Genomic DNA, 23,606 nt, shown 5'->3' on the forward strand with positions numbered 1-23,606 from the left:
CTCAATAAAGATTAATTATTTAAAAAGGAAGAAGATTCGATCCATTGATTTTGCAACTACTTGCCTCACTATGAGCTGTCCTCAGATCGCTTGGGTAATTGAAAGTAATTGCAAAACCAATGAATCGAATCAATTCCTGAGCCGGGCTTCCCAGGTGGCCGCTTCCATCATGGACGACACACAGATGGTTGACATGCATTTTGAAGCAGCACAAAATGGTGGAGATGACCATCGTGCCAAAAAGAAGCAATCCGCTCTTATGGAGGGAATGATGGGAGGGCCGAATGTGAATTGCAAACCAGTTTAAAGGTCAATGGGAATGAGCCCTAGGTGTTCCTAAGGGGCCTCCTGCGCATGGCATCATCCACAGAGAAATCCCCTCCTCTCCTTTGCTCTGAGAGGAACTCCTGCAAAGCCCAAAGTCCAAGGGCCCCCCAAAAAACATCAAGTAAAGGCCTGGATAACATCTGCTCCCCCTCACAATTTCACAGAAGTACTGTATAAGAAACAATGTAGAAAAGAAACACAAAGCATCCCTGAAACTATATTAAAAGGCATGCTTAGCCTCTTGGCAGACCAGAGGCCCCTCTCCTTCGGACGCCCTTTGAGGCCACAGTGAGACCTCGGCCTGGCCCCAGCCCTCCCTCCCCCTCCGCTCCCCCTCCGCTCCCCCTCCAGCCCCTCCAGCACCCCCCACCCTCAGCCCTCTCCACCACCCCCAGCCATGCCCCCTTTCCTTCCAGCCTCCCCTCCAGGGGGACTCTGGGACCCAAGAGAGACTTCGGGGCTACCCTCCTTTCTTATTGGTCCAAAATTTGCATGGCACCGCCCTCGACCACGCCCACCATTCCTCTGAGCCGAGAGTTGCTGCTTCTCTCCAGAGCATCAGCCTTAAGGGAAGAAACAGCGCCATCTCCTGTCCATGACACTGGAATTACAACACCGGCTGAAGAAATCACACAGGCCTCATGTATTTTATTATTTTGCTGCCTCAATGCAAGATTTTCCCTTTATCTCTTGTCAAATATCATCTTTTTAGTTCTAAATCACTTGGGTTTCCAGCCTCTTGTGATGATTCCATCTCCACTGACCTTAGCAATGCATTTCAGTTCTTTATGGAGGACACGACCAATTAAAAGCCAAAAACATTAATAAAAAAACAATATAAATCCATGCTTCTCACACATGCTCAAAATGGAGGGCATTTGGACATTCTCCCTGGATAGAAATGTGGGATGTAGCTTTGTGTGTTGGACTAGGACTCTGGAGACCAGGGTTCAATTCCCTGCCTATTGGGGGACTTCAAGCTCAAGCAAGTCACACTCTCTCAGCCTCCTCCACAGAAAGCCATGGCAAACCTCCTCTGAACAAATCTTGCCAAGCAAACCCCAGGACAGGTTAACCTTAGTGTCTCCATAAAGTGGAAAACAACTTCAAGGTACACAACAACAACAAATAACTGAGTACTGTACCTTTAAGTGCAGCGGAGGGTCCAGCATGATGTAGTGGCCTAGGACAATGGGAGGCCAGGGTTCAAATCCCAGCTTGGCCATGCAGACCCACTGGGTGACTTTGAGCAAGTCACACTCTCTCAGCCTCTCAGGGGATGGTAAAGGCAACCCCCCCTGAAGAAACTTGTCAGTAAAAATCTATAGGGTCGCCATAAGTTGGAAAGGAGTTGAAGACATACAACAACAACAACAACGCCAACAACAACAATAGAAGGGGGAGGAGAAAGGAGGATTCCTCCAGCGTAGATACAGCCCAAGTCTGACCAGACATGTCCTCTTTTCCCAGGACCTGTCCTCCATTCCAGCCTTCTGCCCAGGAGGGAATTCCAAAAGGTCCCCACTCTGAGCATGACTAAGGAGCAGGCATTTCTATTTTATATGTGTGTTTTGAGCATTTATCTGACTCTGTCCTACATCTTTCTTCCATGCTCTATGCTTTCCCGGGGAAATGACTACTTAAACCCCTTTTTTCCCACTCCCTGGTCCTTGATATCACAAAGTCCCTGGCCCAAACATTGGGAGGAGGAAAACTCCTGTCTCCAGTGTTGTTTCAGCTGGGAGCTAGAAAGGGAGACTTGAGGCAGGGACTTCATCAAGAGGTCCCATGGTTAAAATATGAAGGTGCAAATGGAAACACATACACTAAACTGTTACATGGATTTGTGATTGGTTGACTGACCGAAGCCAAAGGGCACTCGACAATGGCTCCTTTTCATCCTGGAGAGAAGTGTCCAGTGGGGTCTCAAGGGCTCTGTCCTGGGGCCAGTACTGTTCAACATCTTCATCGATGACTTGGAGGACAAAATTGGGGGCAGATGACACTAAATTAGGAGGAGTAGCTAATGCCCCAGAGGACAGGATCAAGATTCAAAAGGACCTGAACAGACTAGAAAGCCTTAATATATCAGAATTAGTTTAAGATATTTTCCCCCAGATGGTATATGACCCCCTCAAAGATAGCGAAAACAGGGGGAAACTTAACAGAAATGGTTGGAAATGTGGGAAGAAAGAAGGGACTCTATGCCACACGCGATGGCTATGCTATGGGGTGGATCCATCTGGATATGGGAATGAGCGCAAGGTCTTCCCAAGTGTGCTTCCAAGGGCCTCCTGCGCATGGCTGAGCCACTCTTGAGCCCATCCTCCACAGGGTCTCCTTCTCCTCCTCCTCCCTTTTTCTCTGGGAGTGGGAGGAAGCCTGCTAAGTCTCTTTCCCCAAGAAGGCTTTTAAAGAAACGGAGCAAGAGACCAAGAAGCAGGCTGCAACAAGATACAAAAAGACTGAAATTCAAAGCTCGAAACTTCTCAACACCTGCCTTTCAGAACATACACAGCACAAAAGATTAAATCTCATACCTAAAGCAAGGTAGAAGCAATTTCAAATAGCATGCTCACTTCTCTGGCTGCCCCGTGGCCCCTCTCCTTGCGATGTCCTTTCAGGACACAGTGAGACCTTGGCCTAACCTCATCCCTCCCTCCGCCTGCCTCCACCTCCGCTCCCCCTCCAGCTACTCCAGCCCCCTCAACCCTCCTCCCTCTCAACGGCCCCCAGCCGCACATCACTCCCTCATAGCCTGGCCTCCAGGGTGACTCTAGTCCCCAAGAGAGGCTTTCGTGCCATCCTCCCATCCCATTGGTCCAATATTTGCATGGCTCCGCCCTCAACCCCGCCCACTAGCTCTCTGAACCACAGGTGTCTCCTTGTCTCGGTTCCATGGCCACTGGGAGGGAGGCGGAGCCACAGCCTTGTGGGAGCGAAACAACGCCACCTGCTGGCTATGGCGCTGGAATTGCAAGACTGGCTGAAGAAATTACATTTTCTCCTTCTCTCTCGCCATTGGTCCAATATTTGCATGACCCCGCCCACTAGTACTCTGAGCTAGAGATGTCTCCTTGTCTGGGTTCCATGGCCGCTGGGAGAATTGACGCACACATAACAACCCGCTAATCAAAAGAGGCGGGCAGCGAGGACGCTCCTTCTCTCCGGTCTCTATGGTTTCCAGAGACACGGCCTCCGCCATGTTGCGCATGCGCAGGTCGTGATTTGTGTGTTTATTCCGCCCGGCCCTCCTCCTCCTCCTCCTCCTTTTTCCCTTCTTCCTTTGGAGAGCGAGGGAGGAAGTTGACGTCAAGAGAGCGAGCTCAGCGCGCGCCTCCCCTCGCTCTCGCTCTCGCTCTCGCTGGCTGCGCTTGTTCCGAGAGATCGACAAAATGGCGAAGATCGCCAAGACTCACGAAGGTAAGAGGAGAGGAGGAGGCGGCGGCCTTGGCTGCTCTCTCCTGGCCTCGGAGGCGGCGGCGGCGGCGGCGGCGGCACTGAGAAGAAGCGTCTCAGGTTGAGCCTGGGAGGCTCTTTCCCCCTCGAAGGGCCGCTTCTCCTGGGAAGGGCTGGCTCTCCTAGGCCGGGCCAGGCAGGCCTGTGTGAAATGGCGTCGTCGCTTCCTCCTCCTCCTCCTCCTCGCCCCCGTTTTGGGGAAGGAGGAAGAAGAGGCGCTGCCTTCTTCCCTCTCGGCCTTAGGAGGGAGGGAGCCGGGTCTTCCTTGCTTTTCAGGCCCCTCTGTTTGTCTCGCTGGGGCAGAATTGATTGGAATTTAATCCAAAACCAGGGAAGACCAGGAGAGACTGAAAAGGAAACGAAGTAATAACAATAATAACAATAACAATAATAACAATAGGGTTTATCCTCCATGTTTTCTTCTTGAAGGCCCTGCCTTTTGAGGTGCCTCTGTTCTTAGGACCACTGGCCACCCTCAGTCAGTAGCAGCATCAGCTTCTCTAGGCGGGAGTCTGCGTCCTCCAAAATGTCCTCCATTTTCAGCGTGACAAAGAAGCATGGACTTGCAGGCATACCAGTGCTTTTAGCCCCTATTTCGGAACGTTCTCCATTCTCCTCAAGTGTCCTACGCTTTCCGAAGCCAGGTCCTCCTTTGTGGCGAGGACACATCTGGTGGGTCTGCTGCACACGCTTTGCGCAGGAGTCGCACGGGTCGCTCCCCAATTGTCCAGATGGATGGCTGAGATAGTGACGCCGCCCTTGCTTTCTGCTGGTCCGGTGTATCTATGGGAGCTGGGCTTGGTGCACAACATGCTTCGAAACAAAAGTGAATTTCATGTTAGGCAGAGATTCCAAAATCCAAACATTTCGGAGAAGGAAGGTGCAAGCTGGGTCCTTGACCTAAATTAACAGATTTGTCCCAATTGGAGTGTGGTTCAGTGTTAAATCAGAGGAGGCTTAAGGAGCCAAGGCTTCTATAAGCGCCAGAGAATTAGTGAGTCCGTTAGACTGTGGCCCATATGAATGTACATTAAGATACTTGAGGAAGTAATCACTTTCCTTAAACAGGGAAGTTGTGGTACTCTTTCTTTCTCTTGATACCTTCAGTAGTGTTGGTGAAGAAACTTGTCAACACCTGTGTGTCCAGATAACAAGAGGAGTGCATTAATGGGTATTCAGCAAATTGAATGTGGGAACTAACTACCTTATATACTAGACTATCAGTTGAGAAATGCATAGCCCAGAACTGCCCCAGAAATCTTGGGTGGACTTCTATAAGGGTCAGTTCATCAGGAGTGCTCAGATTTACAGGGGTAGGCAACCCTTTTGAGCCGGGGGCCGGGTTGCTGTCCCTCAGACAACTGGGGGGCCATGCCAAAAAACAAATAATTAAATAAGTTTTAAATAAATAAATAAACCAGGACAAATGTAGGACAATATTTTCAAATGGTGGACACTTTTTTTAAAAAAAAGTGGAGGACACACCAAAAAATTTGCTGATTTTTTAAAAAAATGTTAATATAAATGCATGCTTCTGAGGCGTCTATAGACAGTTGCCCCCCCCTTGCCCCTGCGTGTGAGAGGCCAAAGGCCCCGGCGGCAATCGGTGGCAGGACCGGGCTGGGGGAGGTCCCAAGGCCTTGCTGGGCCGCATCCAGGCCGCAGGTTGCCTATCCCTGGCTTAGAAGGATCCTAAAGCAAACAAGCCTGAGGCCCCAATCTCCATTGAACACCACTTCCTTCTTCCGCCAATCTTTCACAAACCCTTGCTGTCTATCAGAAAAACTCATTTTATAGCACTTTCGTCTCTGCTCTCTTTTGCAAGCCTTTGCTTCCTGTGGAAACAAGTCTCCATTTAAACCCACTTACTGCTTTCTCTAGTCCGTTTTGCAAGCCCTGGCTTCCTATGGGGAAAACTCCCCTTTTAAATCCACTTCTCTCTTGCTCCATTTTGCAAGCCTTTGCTTCCTGTGGGGAAAAACTCCCCACTTAAATCCACTTGCTTCTTTCTCTGGTCCCTTTTGCAAGAAGCCCTGGCTTCCTATGGAAACAACTCTCCATTTAAATCCACTTGCTTCCTGTTTTCAATCCAATGTTAAAACCTCTCCTCCAGTGCTCTTTTAAAACAAGTTGTTGTGGTTGAACATTTGAAGTATTTACTTCTGAGTAGCTATAAAATAAAGTGATTAAAAAGAAGCAACTGACACTGAATTCTGGTCTAACAATGAACAACTCCCAATAGACTCTTAAAGTTAAAATATTTAAATTCAAACAGTCATTGTTGTTCTAGTAGGAAGGTTGGAAAACAATACTAACAACTAGACATTAAAAGAAAATATGAATCAATTAAAATAAACAGGAGTGGTTTCTTTTTAACTACTGTAATTTGATTTAAACCAGCCAACCCTGCCCAGAATAAAGTGAGAGAGGGGCAGTTGCCTACAGATTGTTCAGTGCTATTTATTCTGCCTCAGGGTTTAGTTGTTTCTGTACCTGAAGCTTTTATAGGTTCTAAAGCTGGATAGGAAGCTAGATTTGGGTACTTTGTGGCTCTCTGGATGTTGCTGGACTGCCATTCCCATCATCCGTTACCATGAGCTGTGCTATCTTGGGCAGGTGTGAGTTGCGTCACCCACTCCTACACTTTAGGGATTTGAGGAAGGGTAATAATATGTGTCTGAGCCAGTGTGGCTTAGTGGTTTGAGTGCTGGCCTATGACTCTGGTGACCAGGGTTCAATAATTAGCTTGGCCATGAAACCCACTTGGTGATCTTGGGCAAATCATATGCTCACAGCAAAACTACTGTGAATAAATCATGCCAAGAAAACCACATGAAGCTTTAGGGTGGCCGTAAGTTGAGAATGACTTCAAGGCACTAACAACAACAACACGTGTCCAGTGGTGAATTTGGTGCAGAAGAGTGTTGGGTGAAAGTGTGGATGAAGATGAGTGAAGATAGTACTATAGACCAGGGCATGAGTGAAATTTTGGTGAAGGGACAGAAAAGGTAGCACTGGTTTTGTAAAGGAAGAAGGAACATTCTTATAGGCTTGGAAGCTGTTAGTAATTGCACATTGTTAATGGGGTGTGAGGTATAGGACTAAATGCATTCAGACTGTATTACAAGCTAGCTAGGTATGGTGCCCACTGTAAACAGATAACATGATCATGCCACTGTTTTATGGTGGGAGTAATAAACCAGCCAAGCGTAATCCATTATCATCATGATGGTTTATCTTGCTTAATGGTTAAGAGCCAAATGTCGAAGTAGTAGCCATTGATTCTTAGCCCTTTGTACACAGGATAAAATGATGGTGCAGCAAATGAAAAATAGTGATGTATAAATCTGTGCTCTCTTTCATTCCAGTGAGCTAGTTGGATAGATAAAATAATAAAGGTTTTGTAAACTCACTTGACTGATGAGCAGATAGAGTTGTTGTTGTTGTTAACTGCCTTCAGTTAACTAATGGTGACCCTGTGAATGAGAGCCCTCCAAGTCATCTTGGTATCAACGGCCCTGCTCAGGTTTTGCAAACTCAGCGCTGTGGCTTCCTTGATCGGGTCTTTCCATCTGGAGTGTGGTCTTCCTCTTTTCCTACTGCCCTTTACAATTGGCCCTCGACATCTGCAGATGGTAAGCTCACATTGTCCCCAATGGCAGTGTGTGCCTGTGACTGTGCCACCATTACGTTCTGTTGTCCCCAATGGTGGCGCAGGCATGCACCACCACAAGACAATAAGGACTGTCCCTAATGGTGACATGACCACCTGCACATGCCACCATTAGGGACAACATGAGCTTGAGCAACCACGGATTTTGGTATCTGCGGGGAGGCTCCGGAACAGATCCCCCACAGATACCAAGGGCCGACTGTACTTTGCTAAGTGTTATTGTCCTTTCCAGTGAATCTTATCTTCGCAGGATATGTCCAAAATACGATGTCTTGACTTCTTGACTTCTAAGAAGAGTTCAGGCTTGATTTGCTCTAGAACTCATTTATTTGTTGTTTAGCAGTCCGTAGTATCTACTTTCTTCACTATTCAGCATTCCCAACCATACATAGAAGCTGGAAATAGCATGTTGTGGACAGTCCTAACTTTAGTTTTCATTGATGCATCTTGACACTTCAGGATCTTGTCTAATTTCTTTATAGCCGACCTTCTAAGTCCTAACCTTCTTCTGATTTCTTGACTGCAGTTTCCATTCTCATTAATGATTGCGCTAAGGTATGGAAAACAATAAATTATTTCAATGTCCTTGTCTTAAAGTTACGCAAATCATCAATGGGCATTACTTTTGTTTTCTTAATGTTCAACTGTAAACCTGCCATGTGCTTTGTTCAGTAATTGTTCCGAGTCTTTGATATTTTCTGCTGGTAGTATAGTGTCATCTGCATTGATGTTCCTTCCTCCAATTTTAATGCTTCCTTCCTTAGAGTCTAATCCTGCTTTTAGCATACACATTAAACAGATGGCGTGTTAAAAAGAAGCCTTGCCTGACCCTTTTGTAAACTGGAAACCATTCTGGTTTGTCGCATTCTGAAAGTAGCCCCTTCTCTTGTGTACAAGTTGTGCGTCAAGACAGTCAAATGTTGTGGGATACCCATTTCTTTAAGAGCAATCCATCGTTTTTCATGATCTACAAAATCAAATGTTTCACTGTAATCTATAAACCATAGGTTGATCTTCCTCTGAAATTCTTTGGTGTTTACATTATCCAATATATGATCCCTAGTGCCTGTTCCTTTCTGAACCTAGCTTGGACATTTCTCACTCTGTGTGTAGTAAAATTTGGAGCATCACTTTGGGCCTGAACAGACAGACCAAAATAAAGCTACTTCATGTCACTTTGGAGGTATGCTGTTTAAATGATGCATACGTTCTAAGAAGCCAGAGACTTTGCTAAAGCCACGTTCCAGTCCTAAGGACTGGACTCCAGTCCTAAGGACTCCTAAGGACTGGAACGTAGCTTTGCTGCAGCTTCTGGCTTCTTAAGGCAGCTTCTTGCTGTCATCTTCTATTTCTTTGCTTTGATTATTGTAGTATTTGTCCTTGTGCACAGATCACTGATTAGGAGTTCTGACCCTGTTTCTGTCGATTTTTACTTCTGTCCTTTTTCTTTTGGGCTGCAGATAGTGTCTTTTTGCATTCCTCCCTGACAATGTCCATGGCTTCAGTCCAAAATTTTTTGGCTCCCAGCCAATTAGGTTTAATAGTGAAAATGTGTTTTTCACACATCAATTCTACAGGGATGTTCTTCACATTCACAAAGTCTTTTAATACTTGCCCAGCTCCCTTTTCTTCCTCATCCTCTGCCTAGCTAGAAGTTTAGAAATATGATGTAGGAGGGCTGGAAATACAGACTTTCAGTGTTGGATTGCAGCAGGGTATCTTCAGTAAACATTATAATAAAGATAGAGCTTTTTTTTGGAAGCAATTGGATTCTTTTATAACCAACCCTACTGTAGCTGTGTATGCCTGCCTACAGCAAGCAAGGCAAACAGCAGTTGTGTCCAGAGTCTACTACTCAGCATACGTAAACAGTGAAATAGAAAAGGGGAGAGCAGATGAGCCAGCCTCTTCAGCTACACCCAGCATGTGTTTTAGTATAGTTATGAAAGTTTGGCTATCAAAATAAAAATCATAAGAAAAGTAGAGGTTAGTAAAAGAAAAAGCCATTCCTGGATGCATTTGGAGGAAGCCTAAAATATTTTTGTTTACTTATGCAAGACTTACCTGTTCTAGTTACTTCATTTCACATGTACACATTGTAACTTTTGAATGAACAATATGCTGAAACATATTGAGCTTCACTTCTTTTTTGTGGTGTGGGAACTCTTCTCTATTTTTTTCCACATTATTTCTGCCTTTAATACAATCATTTCTGTTAAAGGTGTAATCCCAGGAACACATCTGCTTTGTTAGTTAAGGCATATTTGTAGATATAAAATTCAGTAATGTAATTTATAAACAAGGTAGCATAAACTGAGTAGGGATTGAAAAAGTAGGGTCCTTGAAATGGTGGGCTGCAACTCCCACAGTCCCTCAATATAATCCATGCTGATTTGTACTGCAGTTTCCATCAGCCCAGCAGAATCTAGAGGGTCATATTATGCCCACCCCCTGCTGTAAATTCAAGACTTTAAATGCCAAGACTTTTTTATACCATGACTCTACTGAGAATATGGCCTCTTTTGTTTGTTTTGGAAGATTAGAGTGATTACTGCTATTTAATTAGCTCCAGATGTTCTTTGCTCATTGTGAGAATGCTCAGCAGGAATATTATGTGGAAATGAATTTTCAGTCCAGTTTTCTGTGACATTCAGGACTGGTTGTATGTATGGGAAACAGCAAGTGAGACAGTGGAGGATTCCAGTTCAGATGATCACCTATCCCACGCTTTAAGGTGTACCACCTCTGAGTGCCAGAACACACTGCAGAAATAATCCCATTTGAGACCACTTTAATTGCCCTGGCTCAATGCTAGGGAATTTTGGGAACTGTAGTTTTGTGAGATATTTAGCCTTCTGTGTCAGAGTTCTGGTGCCATTAGCTTTCTAATATCTGGAAGAGAATTCTTTCTCTGCATGTACATAGTATCTCAGAAAAATAGGTACCTGAAAATAACTGTCCCTTCTCCAAGCACTGAATGGAATGAGTACTCATAAAAAATACCGTACCATTTTAACCCTTAACTCTGTGTCATGACTCAGATGGATAATAAAATTTGGGCAATAAATAAAATTATATGTGCAAGGTGTAGTCATACACAGTTTAAAGCAGTGATATTAGACTTTAGCCCTTCTTAGAAGCCTCAGCTAGCATAGCCAACATTCAGGAAACCTGTGGCAAGGCTGCCATTGTACAGTGCGCCCTTCCCTTATGCAGGGGATTTGTTTTTGAACCTCCCCCCCCCCCCATGTAAAGAGGAAAACGTGTATGCTCGAGCCCCATTAGAAGTAATGGGGCTTGTACTCGTGGCATGCACACCCATTACTTCTTCCTGGTGCGCCGAGGCTGCTTCCGGTGCAGGCTTCCAGTATATGCGCCCACATAGAACGGAGGCACACTGTATAATCTTTAGTTGCAGCCTGCATTACAATTAGCTGGAATGTTCCTAGTGCCATACTTGTATATAATTTTTTGTTTTGTTACAGAGAGATGAGGTGTTATGGAGGCTGGATTCAGTGCCTAATCCCCTCAAAAATCATTTATCCCATGCTGTTGTCCCATAGCCAGTTAGTTACTGGTAGAGAATCAGGGCAGAGAATCATCTTGCTATGTGCCTATAGCTGGATGCACAACAACAAAGGCATCCTTTGGAGCTTCAGGAAAACACTATTGTTGTGCATGTGGTTATAGGCACATAGCCAGATGCTTACCCAGTGACCCCTGTTCTCCATTAAATGATTGTAGTTGCGGGCCTGGAGAAGGAATTGAGTCCTGTGGGAGAGGAGGTGGATAATTCTGACTGTCTACATCTTCCCATCCAGGATCTCAGTCCTTGTGTAGCAAAACATGATTGCAGTAGTAAGTGATATTGATTAATAGTTCTCTGCATGTACTTTCTGTGTAAGCAGGACAGTTTGAACAGGCTGTAGCAAAAATGTTTTTAAACTTTAAGTCATACTTTATAAGATGGAATTTTTTGACACATGTAATTGTTTTTTATTTGTATCTTTATGACAGATATTGAAGCACAGATTCGCGAAATCCAAGGCAAAAAAGCTGCCCTTGATGAAGCTCAAGGGGTGGGCCTTGATTCTACAGGATACTATGATCAGGAGATCTATGGTGGAAGTGATAGCAGGTTTGCTGGATATGTAACTTCAATTGCAGCAACTGAACTAGAAGATGTAAGTGCCACATATTTTACTGAAGTGTTCTGAAAATTAAAAAAATTAAATTGTTCGAGTAGTATATGCTATTTTATTTATTTCTTTGCAAAATCTAGTTCAGGCCACAGAATACCTTTATAGTTCATAAAGACTTTTTTCAATCTCAGCATATTGAATTATGGTTTCAGGTGTGACCCCCCCCTTGATTAGGTGGGCTCCCCCTAGTGGATTGTTTCCACTGTCAACTAAAGACCTGTTTTCCTGATTATTTTACGTGATTGTTGTTCTGTTGAGTATGCTTGGTTTTTAACAAATTAATTTTTTATTGACTGAATGATCTTCCTCTTCCTCCTTTTGTATCTTGTAATCACCTTAAAGAACTTTTTAAAATGAAAAAAACCCCATTATAAGTGTTCTTACAAAACATAAATTTAAATAGAAATATGAATGACTAACCTTTTTTCTGTTGTTCATATAGGATGATGATGACTACTCTTCTACAAGCTTGCTTGGTCAGAAGAAGCCTGGGTACCATGCACCAGTGGCACTGCTTAATGACATACCACAGTCAACTGAACAGGTAAATTATTCACTGTAGCACAGTAGATTGTAACAGCATTTTTCTACCAGTTCTGAGAGAGCTGAGTACAAAATATTATTTTAGAATTACACTCGACCCTCCACATTTGTGGCTTTGACTTTTGTAGATTTGACTATTCACAGATTTTATTAATAGGTTTTCTCTAGTAATATCTAGGTCCTCCAGTGCAACTCTGTGGTCAGCTTTAACCAAACGTCGCACCGAGGTACCTAGAGATTCTTAGAACACTCCACTAGGAATTTGTAGCTTCTCCAGTGTAATTCTGTGGTCAGTGTCTGGCAGATGTTCACCACAGAGTTGTACTGGAGGCCCTAGAGATTCCTAAGGAGGTGTTCTATCAGGTAAAAACACAGTGTTTTTGTTATTTGTGGTTTTTCCACATGAGACAGCATTCACTGGTATCCTGTGCCCCTAACTCCAGCAAATGTGGAGGGATGAGTATATGCTATAAACATATTTTTATGGCACATAGAAAAGTGGTTAGGCAAGAATAATTGTTAGTTGTATGGAATTGATCATAGTGCTGAGTTGGTGTTAGAAATTCAGAGCCGATTTTGTGTAACTGGTCTGTTTCATCCTTAACATTTACTTCCATTATTTATTGTGGTTTATTACATTAGTAATTAAAATAGCTTCAAAATGAAAGGCCATTACAAATTGTAATAGCAAAAGAGCAAAAGTATGGGAAAAGAGGACAGCTGTGAAATGTACTGTTACCGTGAAGCTCAATTGCTTGTGTGAAAAAATCCTGAAAACAAGTTACTGTAATTAAATTGTTCCCACATACCAGGGCTATGCAAATAGTGGTGGTTTGGCACATTGCTTCACCTGAACTTTTTGGACATGCAGTCTCTGCCACTTTTCCCTTTAAAGCACGGCATCTCGTCATGCACATTTTCTCACAGTAAAAACGATGGCTTTTTTACTTCTACTCACTACGGAATTTGGGTGGGTTGTTTATGTGTTGCATATTGCCTGTGGATTATTAAATGGTGGTACAGAAAGCTTTGGGGGGGGTCAATACTAATTTTTCTTCTTTGGAGATAGAATTTGATGTGCTTAAGTGGAATGTGGCATTTGAAAATCTTGCTGTGATCTGGGGATGGTGTTAGAAAGCCATGTGTGCTTGCCTCAGTTTTCCCTTTGACTGCTGTCTCATAGAGTGAATAATAGAATTATATAGTAGGAAGGGGCTTCATGGGCCATCAGATCTAAACCCCTGTTCAGTGTAGGATCTCCAACTAAAGCATCCCTAGCAAATAGCTGTCTAGTCTCTTTTTGAAGACATCAAGAGAGGGAGACCCCACGATCTCTCTAGGCAATTGGTTCCATTGCCAAAGTTTTCTTACTGTCAAGAAGTTCCTTCTAATGTTCAATCAGATCCTTCCTTCATGTAAGTTCAAACCATTAGACCTCATTCTACCCACTGGGCTAACAGAATACAAGCCTGCCCCCTTCCTCTCTGTGACAGCCCTTGTGGTGTCTAAAAAGTTCTGTCATGTCACCCCTCAGCCTTCTCTTCACCAGGATTTCCTGGAAAAGTAGTCTTTTAAAGTGAAACTGCACTAATTGTGCTAGAGAAGGGTGTCAGATTCTTTGGGGAGAGGGGTGGGATGTAGGTGAGCAGCATTGTTTATTCAGTAGTGATCCCAAAGGGTTATTACACAGTTATCAGTGAATAAGAGTTTTATTCTTTATATGGGAGAAGATTAGCTGAAAAATATACACGGAATTTGGCACATAGTATGCTTGCTAAATATTAAACAGGTTGGATATTGGGATACCATTCATTTGGCTCCAGAAGATGATGAAACCATTTTCAGTGTTTCATTATTATGCTGGATAGTATTATCCAGTACCAACAATTCGCACAGAAATATATTACTTGGTCAGAAGTACAATAAAAGTGCAGATTAATTTAGTGAAAGTTTCATATCACATTTACTCTATAGTATCTATGGCCTCATACAGACAGGTGAAAATAAAGCTGCTTTGAGTCACTTTGGAGGTGTGCTGTTTAAATGATGCATGCATCCTCAGAGTCTGGAAGCCATGCCAAAGCCACGCTCCAGTCCTAAGGACTGGAGTGCACCTTTGCCGCAGCTTCTGGCTTCTTAAGATGCATGTGCCATTTAAACAGCATAGGCAATGTCAGGGTTGGGCAAAGTGCAGCCTGTGGGCCTCATGTGGCCCCCAGGGCTGATTTTGAGGTCCCTCAAGTGTCAGGTTTTTTGCCTCTGCTGCCTCTACATTTTCTTGCAAATCGTTTTGGCTCCAGAAATTCCCTTACACAACCTCTGAGTGTGTGGAGGGCATTTCCACAACACTTGGAAAGGTCCCCTGGGCCCCACAGGTCAAAACACATTTTTGCAATAAATAAATAAATTCCAAAACCATTTATTGCCCCCAAATGCCCTCTAGAGGTTTTGTGGTGCTTTCTTGCCATGTTTCAGAGCTCCAATAAGTCACTTTGGCACAGGAGAGGTCTTTTTTTGAAACGGGAAGTGAACAGGAAGTAACTTCCAATCACGTCTTGTTGCTAAACAGGCATTTCTTGGTCTTAAAATGGCCCAGGAATGCGCCCAAAGCATGGTAAAAATACCTCTGTATCCCGAGAGAGCATGTGGGAACAAAAATTTGGCAGAGGGCATGGGGGTGGTGGGGGTGCACCCTCCCTGGTTTAGGGAGGCCTTTGACTTCTAACATCTAACACAGGGGTAGGCAACCTTTTTGAGCCGGGGGCCGGGTTGCTGTCCCTCAGACAACTGGGGGGCCAAAGCCAAAAAATAAATAATTAAATAATAAAATATATATATAAATAAACCAGGACAAATGTAGGACAAACTTTTCAAATGGAGGACACACGAAAAAATTGCTGATTTTTTACAAAATGTTAATATAAATGCATGTTTCTGAGGCTTTTATAGACAATTGCCCCACTTGCTCCCCCTTGCCTGCCTCCTCCTGATAGGCCAAAGGCCCTGGCGGCAATCGGTGACAGAACCAGGCTGGGGCCGGTCCCAAGGCCTCGCTGGGCCACATCCGGCCCGCAGGCCACAGGTTGCCTACCCCTGATCTAACACAAACTCCTTTTAAAAAAATATTTTAATTTAAAGACAAAGTTGTTAACCGACCATAATAGAAAACAACTATTTTAACCCTCAGAAGGTAGATTAGCTGTCTACCAGTATCTTTAGCAATATAAATAGCTGTCTTTGTGCCAGATTATATGCTTTCATCATAAAATACACATTATGTTGGCTGATCCACTCTACCTTGAATGTTGTTGGGGTCATGCAAAGCAAAACAACTACTCATATTGCTGATAATGAGAAAAACAATATTTTTTGTCTCTGGTGTTTAGTATGATCCATTTGCTGAACATCGTCCACAAAAGATTGCCGATAGGGAAGATGAATACAAAAATCGAAGACGGATGATGATTATTTCTCCTGAGCGACTTGATCCTTTTGCAGATGGTAACTTATTTTCACCTTTTCACTGGACCCTACTGGTTTTGTTTCCTTAAATTGTCCTTAGCCCTTTGATTTCTGTTGGCATGCTTTGAATTCAGGACATTTTTAGTTTATGTAGTTTAATAAGAGTTGGTTGAAATCATAGTTTGCCATTTTGTTCATCTTTTGTAATACAAATTTTCTTTCCAGGTAGAAGGACAAGAAAATAATGAGCCATTGCCATAGAAACACAAAGGGTTAAAGGTTTCTCTTTTCTTTTTTGCTTTGGGTTATATATACTATACTTTGAGCAACTTGTATGTGTAGTGCTCAGGAATCTTCCAGCTTACTGGAAGCTTTAAATCCAAAATGACAACATAAAAGGAATTGCTGCATTTAAAATGCTGTCTAGCAAACCGGAGCAGCTGATTCTCAAATTCTGATTATTTAGAAAGCTTAGCTAAGTAAAGCAAAAGTTAGCATTAAGAAGCTTTGATACTTTTTAATAGTTCAAGTCTGTTCTGATGATTTTAGAATCTAGATCAGTGAAAGGGGCAGTAGTGGGCCTAGTGGAAGTTTTCCTCAGGTGAGTCAGGTTGACAGGTAACCTTAGGAGACCTGTTACTTAAAATTATAATTGGTTGCAGGTTTTTTATAAAGTAGCATTTCAGCCTGCATGAATTAATAGGGATATGGATTTTACTTGCATAATTGTCATTGATATAAACATGTATTGTCAGAATTCACAGGCCCATACTAACTGTCCTTAATTTCTTTCCTACAGCAGTACTGCTATATGCCAGTCCTGTCTGCATTCTTAAGGGTGCAGTTCAACACATCCTGTGTAGATAATGGTGAAAAAGTATCCCAAAGGAAAGTCCTATCAAAGCTAGTGTCAGAATGACACTGCCAATTGGGCAATGATCGTCAGCATAGAAAATGTATTAAGAATTTTATTTTGTCCTCAGTATTAATGCTATACTACTTGTATAGCCGATATGAACATTAAGAGTAGTGCTTCCTTGATAAGTTTATTACATATAGTTGGGCTTCTGTAAAATACTTAAAGCTTAAAATAAATTCAAGGCACAGATTAGTATACCATATGATGTTGAAAATTGCCTGTGAGTATACTTACTGATGATGAATATAGTTTACTGCAATCAGCTCACAATTGTAATTATACCTTCAGAATCAGTGGGGGGAGAAACTGAGTGCTCTTTAAATGAAGCCCTTTAAATGCCTCCACAAGAAGGGGATCTGGGAAATATTGTCCAGATTCATCAAATATATATGCTGGTTTGTATGATAAAACCATTTGAGTCATTATTTAGGTTTACAGTAGTTTATAGTCAGATAGCATAGGCTTTATCAGGTTGAACAAGGTAATGTGTTGATTATAAATATCTTTCCAAAGTGTTACTAATGGTAAAGAGATAATTTTCTAGGCTTCTATTCTGCTGCTTGAAGTCAGAACTGCTGATGGAGACAAAGGCACGAAAGTGTACGTATTCCGGATTAGCAACCCAGGAACCATCACTTCTGAAGACTCTTTAACTGTGCTGTCATTTTATCATTCTTATCTCCTTTAAAAATATTTGTTTTAAACTGTTGTAGTTATGTTTGTGTTCAAACAGGTTAAATTGATCAGCAAAGTGAATAAACGTAAGATACATGTAATCTTTTATTTAAAAATTCAGTCAAAACAGTAAAATTAATTGATTTTGACATAATATAATTTTAGAATAGGGCAGTTATAAAAGCCAGGTCTTTTGCATTTCCTGTACTTATTATACTTCTGTCCTGTTCCTGTTCTCTTCTGCAGGAGGGAAGACACCTGATCCTAAAATGAATGCCAGAACATATATGGATGTTATGCGTGAACAACATTTAACAAAAGAAGAGGTTGGTTAATTTTTTTCCTCTAAATGTCAAATGTCACTCATGGTAATCATGGCCATTGTCAGTTCCTGAAGTTGCACCAGTGCTGATGCCTGTCTACCCCACTCCTGTTTGTACTTCATAGTGAACAGCCATTTATAAATTTCCCTTAATGTCCTAGGGTAGAGGTAAGCAGGCCACAACCAGAATCTTATTGTTACACACTACATAAAGAATAGACCATTTACATAAGTAATTGCACATTTTCGGGGTTCACACAGGGAGAATATATCAAAAGAAGGCTACTAGGACAGGTGATTGTCCAAACTTCAAGTCTCAGAGCACATTAGCTTCAAGGGTGATCACCTCCACCATAAGCCATGTACTGAAATTCTGGCACCATTCAGCACCATTTGCCAACTCATCTGTCACTCTTCTGTTGCGGTTACACCCAGAGCCTGTTTTTCCTTATAAGTGCGAAGTGCACATGAAGCATATGTCGTCTTTGCAAGTGAGTTGGGTTTGAAGTGCACCAGCCTGGTGACCTAACCCTCAGAGATTGCCTGCCTCTGATCTAGATGGATGTTGCATCAGAACATAGTGGTAAAATTAAAGGCAAGTGGCTTTCAGCTGCTAAGGAAGAGCAAACTGAGGGTATATGGTACTTTTCCATGGCATCTTCAATGCAGTCACCATCCTTTATTGTCAGGTTTTTTTTTTTACTAGAAAAGAGTATAGGATGTGGAATTCACTGAATGCATATAGTGAATTCATTTATAATAGTAAAATATGGTACACACAGGAAAGTAGGACATCAAATTAAACTATGTAATTACATGGGTCTTTTGAAAAATCATTTCACATACCGTATACAATTCCAGTCCTTCAAACCATGGTGCATTTCCAAAGGTTTGAAAATGTAGCATTAGCTCAGAGGTGCAGTTTATTTTTACTTAAGCATATGTGGTGAATAAGTTACTAAATTAAAATGTTTTCTGTTTAACAGAGGGAAATTAGGCAGCAGCTTGCAGAAAAGGCTAAGGCTGGTGAACTTAAAGTCGTCAATGGTGCTGCATCTCAGCCACCATCAAAACGCAAACGTCGTTGGGATCAGACTGCTGACCAAACTCCTGGTGCCACACCAAAGAAATTATCTAGTTGGGATCAAGCTGAGGTAAGTTGGTAGTAATAGTAGGTCTTGTTGCAAGCCATTATGTTATAGGAGGTTTTATAAGTCGTGTCTAGCTCTATTGCTTGTTGTTCAACACTCTTAATTTTCTTCGTGACTTCTGTTATATTGAATGCTACAATGCATTGTGCCTGCCAATGGATAGCTCTTCAAGCGTATTATTGTGTGTTCAAAATGGACCTTGGAAACGTTACTGATTTACACTACACCTCTCAGAGTTATCCAGATAGCATGGGCAGTGACCATGCTGCTAGGAGATTTTAGGAGCTGTAGTTTAAAAACAAACAAACACTTCCAAGTTCTGATTCACATACATAGTTGTGAATTCAGAAAGGACTCTTCACTGAACTATGTCTGCTACACCAGCAGTGAGAACACCATTCAGACTCTAGAACAGGGTCTGGAAATTATGGCCCCTAAGCTCCCAGAAACTTATTTTTAAAAAATGAAGTTGGGGTTTTTTTTGTGCCAAAGTCAGCTCAGACCCTTCAAAACATGGCAGTTTTGTCACCCCCTAACCCTCCTAGGACCACCACATTCATTTTATTTTAAAAATTGGTCAATAATGAAACCAGAAGTGATATGATGTCACTTCCAGTCCTGTCAGCCATGCTACGGTGTCCCTTGAGAATAGAGTGAGGAGTTCATAAATAGCCCTTGCACTCTCCATAGTTATCTGCCCCAGCTGTAACTTATAATTTGCCAGAAAGATCTAAGTGAATTTTTATTCCTGCACAAATTACATATTTTCCTGTATGTATCTCATAAAGAGGGTTCCCATTAGTTCTAAACTGGTAGAAAGGCAGAGTTTACAGAATGTCTCTTTGCACATAGCTTTGTGTATATTTGAAGTCTTCAGGGTTCCAGCTGACTCTGTTGCTAAATAAATTAAGAAGGACTTACTGAACTTCCTGCCTTGATAGAGACCGAACTACACTGCATGTGACAGGACAGACTTCTATGTTTTGTTCATGTGTCTTCTGTACAGATGTACCTCAGTTAACAAAGTGCATGTATTCCTGGACATTCCTTCTTCAACAGAAAGTTGTAATCAGAGGCAGATACAACATAGAAATGATAGGGATAGGTTTCTGCACTAGTAACCATTTAACATGTTTTAGCCAGTTTGTTACCCAGAACTAACTTGCACATGTGAAATGAAACAACCAGGTTAGATGGCCCTTTTATGGGTAAACAAAAACATTTTGTTTAGAGAAAACGCATTTTGAGATGAGTTTTTCTTTCTCCACCCTCCCCATATGTTTTCCATTTTTGTGGACAGATTTATAGGTCTATGCTTTTTTAACATGCTGAGAGGAACTGGTGAGACATGCTTATCTGCTGTCCCCATTTCTTTATGCTACTCGTGTTTGATCAGTGAGGCATTCTGGAGGTAGCTGCTGATTGCTTTTTTGCTTTAGGCAAGCATAGACATCTGCAGGAAGATTCCTGTTCTTTCCCGTCTCATGCTTTATTGCATTGTGTACTGAATCTTGTGCCACAAGAAGGGTAGGGTATAAAATAAATAAATACTACAACTACACTACTGCAAGCCAACAAAGTTTGGGTTTTGAGGAGCTTCCTTGCCAGAAGCTTTGCTAACAGAAATATGACTGTATTCACAAATAAAGATAGGATGGGATGAGTCTCTTTACCTCAAAAAGGAGTTGTAGTGGATGTACATCCATACCTCCCTCAATTATTTTGTATTGTCTTATGGCTATAAACAATTTCCCCTTTTCCCAGCTTTCATTACAGGAAATGAGCTAGGAACAAAAGGAAAATGAAATGACAGAGCCTTGTGAAATATGGTAGAGGAAGGGGTTAACTCTTACTCCCCACAATTACACATGTAAGAAATCAACCATATGCTTAAAATGCATAGCTTCCCCTGCTTTGCTTTGCTTTGAATACATACCACAATCTAAATTGGAGATTTTTTAAAAGAAAGACAATCACTGTTGCTTCCCATCAGTTTCATGACTGTTAGCTGAAAAAACTTGGTAGTCATTTTAAGACTAATGATGCAGCCAAGTGCTTTGCTTTGAATAAAAATAACACTAGTTTCTGTCTTCTTCAGACCCCTGGACATACTCCATCTCTGCGTTGGGATGAAACACCTGGCCGGGCAAAGGGTAGTGAGACACCTGGAGCAACTCCTGGATCTAAAATATGGGATCCCACTCCCAGTCATACACCAGCAGGAGCTGCAACACCTGGACGTGGTGACACACCTGGTCATGCAACACCGGGCCATGGAGGCGCAACTTCCAGTGCGAGGAAGAATCGATGGGATGAGACTCCCAAAACAGAAAGAGGTATTTGATAGAATACAAGATGTTCCAGAAGTTTATGGGTCGCAGTAATTTCTGTATTACATGCAGTGGACTTGTTTGTCATCTGTTTCTTCACTGACATGTTTGTTGGTCCAGAGACCTTGGGTTTCCATTGCATTAACATGATGGTTGTCACAAAGCTCAAATCATGTAAAAGTTTTTGAAAGTTACAATGAATTTTTGCTTTTAGAAACAGTTTTGTCTATGCACAATCTGAATTCAATTTGAACCTATTTTGTTTTCTAGATACTCCTGGACATGGGAGTGGATGGGCTGAAACTCCTCGTACTGATCGAGGTGGCGATTCCATTGGTGAAACACCAACCCCTGGAGCAAGTAAAAGGAAATCACGTTGGGATGAAACACCTGCAAGTCAAATGGGTGGGAGCACTCCTGTCTTAACTCCAGGCAAAACACCAATTGGCACACCTGCTATGAACATGGCAACCCCTACACCAGGTATGCTTGATAGCTTCAGAGTCCAAACCTAACTAGGTTTACTTGGGTGTAAATTCTGCATATTGCAATAAGCCAGATTACATGTTTGTATGTTTAGGATTTTAGCCTGTGTCTTTTCTCTTGTTGAATTACCAGGCTTTCATATTTGTTAACAAGTTATCTCTTTATACAGCTACCCTGACTGAAACACAAGAATAGCCAAATGAAATGGAAAAACATAATGAAACATATTCAAACATACTGTGCTTATTATTGAACACAAGATCTGCTAGAATGAATCCCCACGATTTTTCTGCCTACTTCACTCATTAGGATTTGTGCCTGGAATTGAAATACCCACCTTATTTCAGAGTATTTGATAAGTTTGTACAAGTATGTTTATTAATATGCTGTAGTTGACACAAGTCCAGTGGCTGTAATCTTGGGGCCTGCTTGTCCTGTATTTATTGGATAAGTTCCATTTGTGCAGCCCGAGGATTTGGAAAGGATCCATGGAAAAGTGAGGGACACCACATGTATACTGGATCTTTGCCCCTCCTGGCTCCTGAAAACAGCTAGAGAGGAACTGATTGAGTGGGTAAGGGGAGTGTTGAATATTTCCTTCCTGCTTAAAGGAGGTTGTGGTGAGGCCATTACTGAAAAAGGCATCCCGGGTTCGGACCATTTTGGATAACTATTGGCCAGTCTCTAACAGTCCATTCTTGGGCTAGGTTCTGGACTGAAGTGAATGATAGCTTCCCAATTCCAGGAGTTGGTGAATGAGGTAGATTATCTAGATCCATTTCAGTGTGGCTTCAGACCAGGCTATGGCACCGAGACAGCTTGGGTTGCCTTGACGGATGACCTACAAAGGGAACTGAACAGGAGGAGTGTGTCCCTGTTAGTCCTGAGCCTCCTCTCTGCGATGAGACTTGGGGTACTGTTATGCAGTGGTTCCAGTTTTCATGGAGGGGTGAATTCAGAAGGTGTTGTTGGGGGACTCCTGTTTAACCCCCTGGCTGTTGGCTTGTGGTCCCTCAGGGTTCTGTTCTGTCCCCCATGTTGTTTAATATCTACATGAAACTGCTGGGAGAGGTCATCCGGGGTTTGGGGTGTGGTGTCACCAGTATGTAGATGACACCCAACTCTATCTCTCCTTTCCATCTGACTCCAATTAAGCTGTCTCTGTACTAAACCATTGTCTGCTGTCAGTGATGGACTGGATGAGGGCAAACAAATTGAAACTTAATCCAGACAAGACAGGTTCTCCTGGTCAGCCATAAGGCAGATCAGGGAATAGGGACTTTGTCTGTGTTGAATGGGGTTACAGGCCCCCTGAAATCTCATCTTGCAGCTTGGGTGTGCTCCTGGACTCAACTGAGTTTGGTGTCCGAGTTTCAGCAGTGGCAAGGAGTGCATTTACACAGCTGAAACTAGTGTGCCAGCAATGCCCATTTTTTGATATATCAGATCTGGCTACAGTAACACATGCCTTGATTACATCTTGTTTGGACTACTGTAATTCACTCTGTGTGGGGCTACCTTTGGAAACTGTTCAGAAATTCCAGTAGGTGCAAAATGCCACAGCTAGAATGCTGACCCAGGCCAATTACAGGGATCATATAACTCCCTTATTGAAACAGTTTCACTGGCTACCGGTTTGTTTCTGGGCAGAATTCAAAGTGCTGGTCATGACCTATAAAGCCCTATATCTCTTGGGTTCAGACTATTTGAGAGACCGTATCTCCTCATTCAAATCAGCCAGAAACCAAAGATCTTCAGGAGAAGGCTTTCTCTTGGTCCTGCCAAGACTATAGACTTGCTTGGTGAAGACACAAGAGAGTGCCTTCCACGGAAGCTAGGCTGGCCCCTCCCTGTTTGCTTTTTGTTGGCAAGCCAAGATTTTTTTTTTATTTAAGCAGGCATTTGATATATACTGTATGTACTTGTCTATAAGTCTAAAAATTTATGGCCAAAAATCCCTCTCCCTGGCTGTCGCTGGCTGGGTGAAGGCTGAAACCAAAGTTAAATCAAACAGCCTCAATTAGAGTCTCTCTTGCTGTACGCACACATACACATGT

At 42.6% G+C, this 23,606-nt stretch overlaps 1 protein-coding gene across 2 annotated transcripts in view; it reads left to right on the forward strand.

Annotated features, from left to right (window-relative positions):
• Positions 1-3,647: 3,647 nt before the first annotated feature.
• The window catches only part of SF3B1 (splicing factor 3b subunit 1), a 33,259-nt gene continuing 13,300 nt past the window's right edge, over positions 3,648-23,606 (forward strand). Inside the window, exons 1-8 of one of the 2 annotated variants that reach the window (XM_089519508.1) lie at positions 3,648-3,750; positions 11,477-11,643; positions 12,104-12,205; positions 15,591-15,705; positions 17,507-17,586; positions 18,569-18,736; positions 20,832-21,069; positions 21,334-21,546. In XM_089519508.1, the coding sequence (XP_089375634.1) occupies positions 3,723-3,750; positions 11,477-11,643; positions 12,104-12,205; positions 15,591-15,705; positions 17,507-17,586; positions 18,569-18,736; positions 20,832-21,069; positions 21,334-21,546 (1,111 nt within the window). In that variant the 5' untranslated portion in view covers positions 3,648-3,722. Of the gene's footprint in view, positions 3,751-11,476; positions 11,644-12,103; positions 12,206-15,590; positions 15,706-15,912; positions 17,186-17,506; positions 17,587-18,568; positions 18,737-20,831; positions 21,070-21,333; positions 21,547-23,606 lie in introns of those variants that run through there. The other variant, XM_089519509.1, reaches the window with a different exon arrangement.

This window comes from Sceloporus occidentalis, unplaced genomic scaffold (assembly GCF_023333645.1).
Source record: "Sceloporus occidentalis isolate IW3139 unplaced genomic scaffold, rSceOcc1.0.p SCAF_4, whole genome shotgun sequence".
Classification (NCBI taxonomy): domain Eukaryota; kingdom Metazoa; phylum Chordata; class Lepidosauria; order Squamata; family Phrynosomatidae; genus Sceloporus; species Sceloporus occidentalis.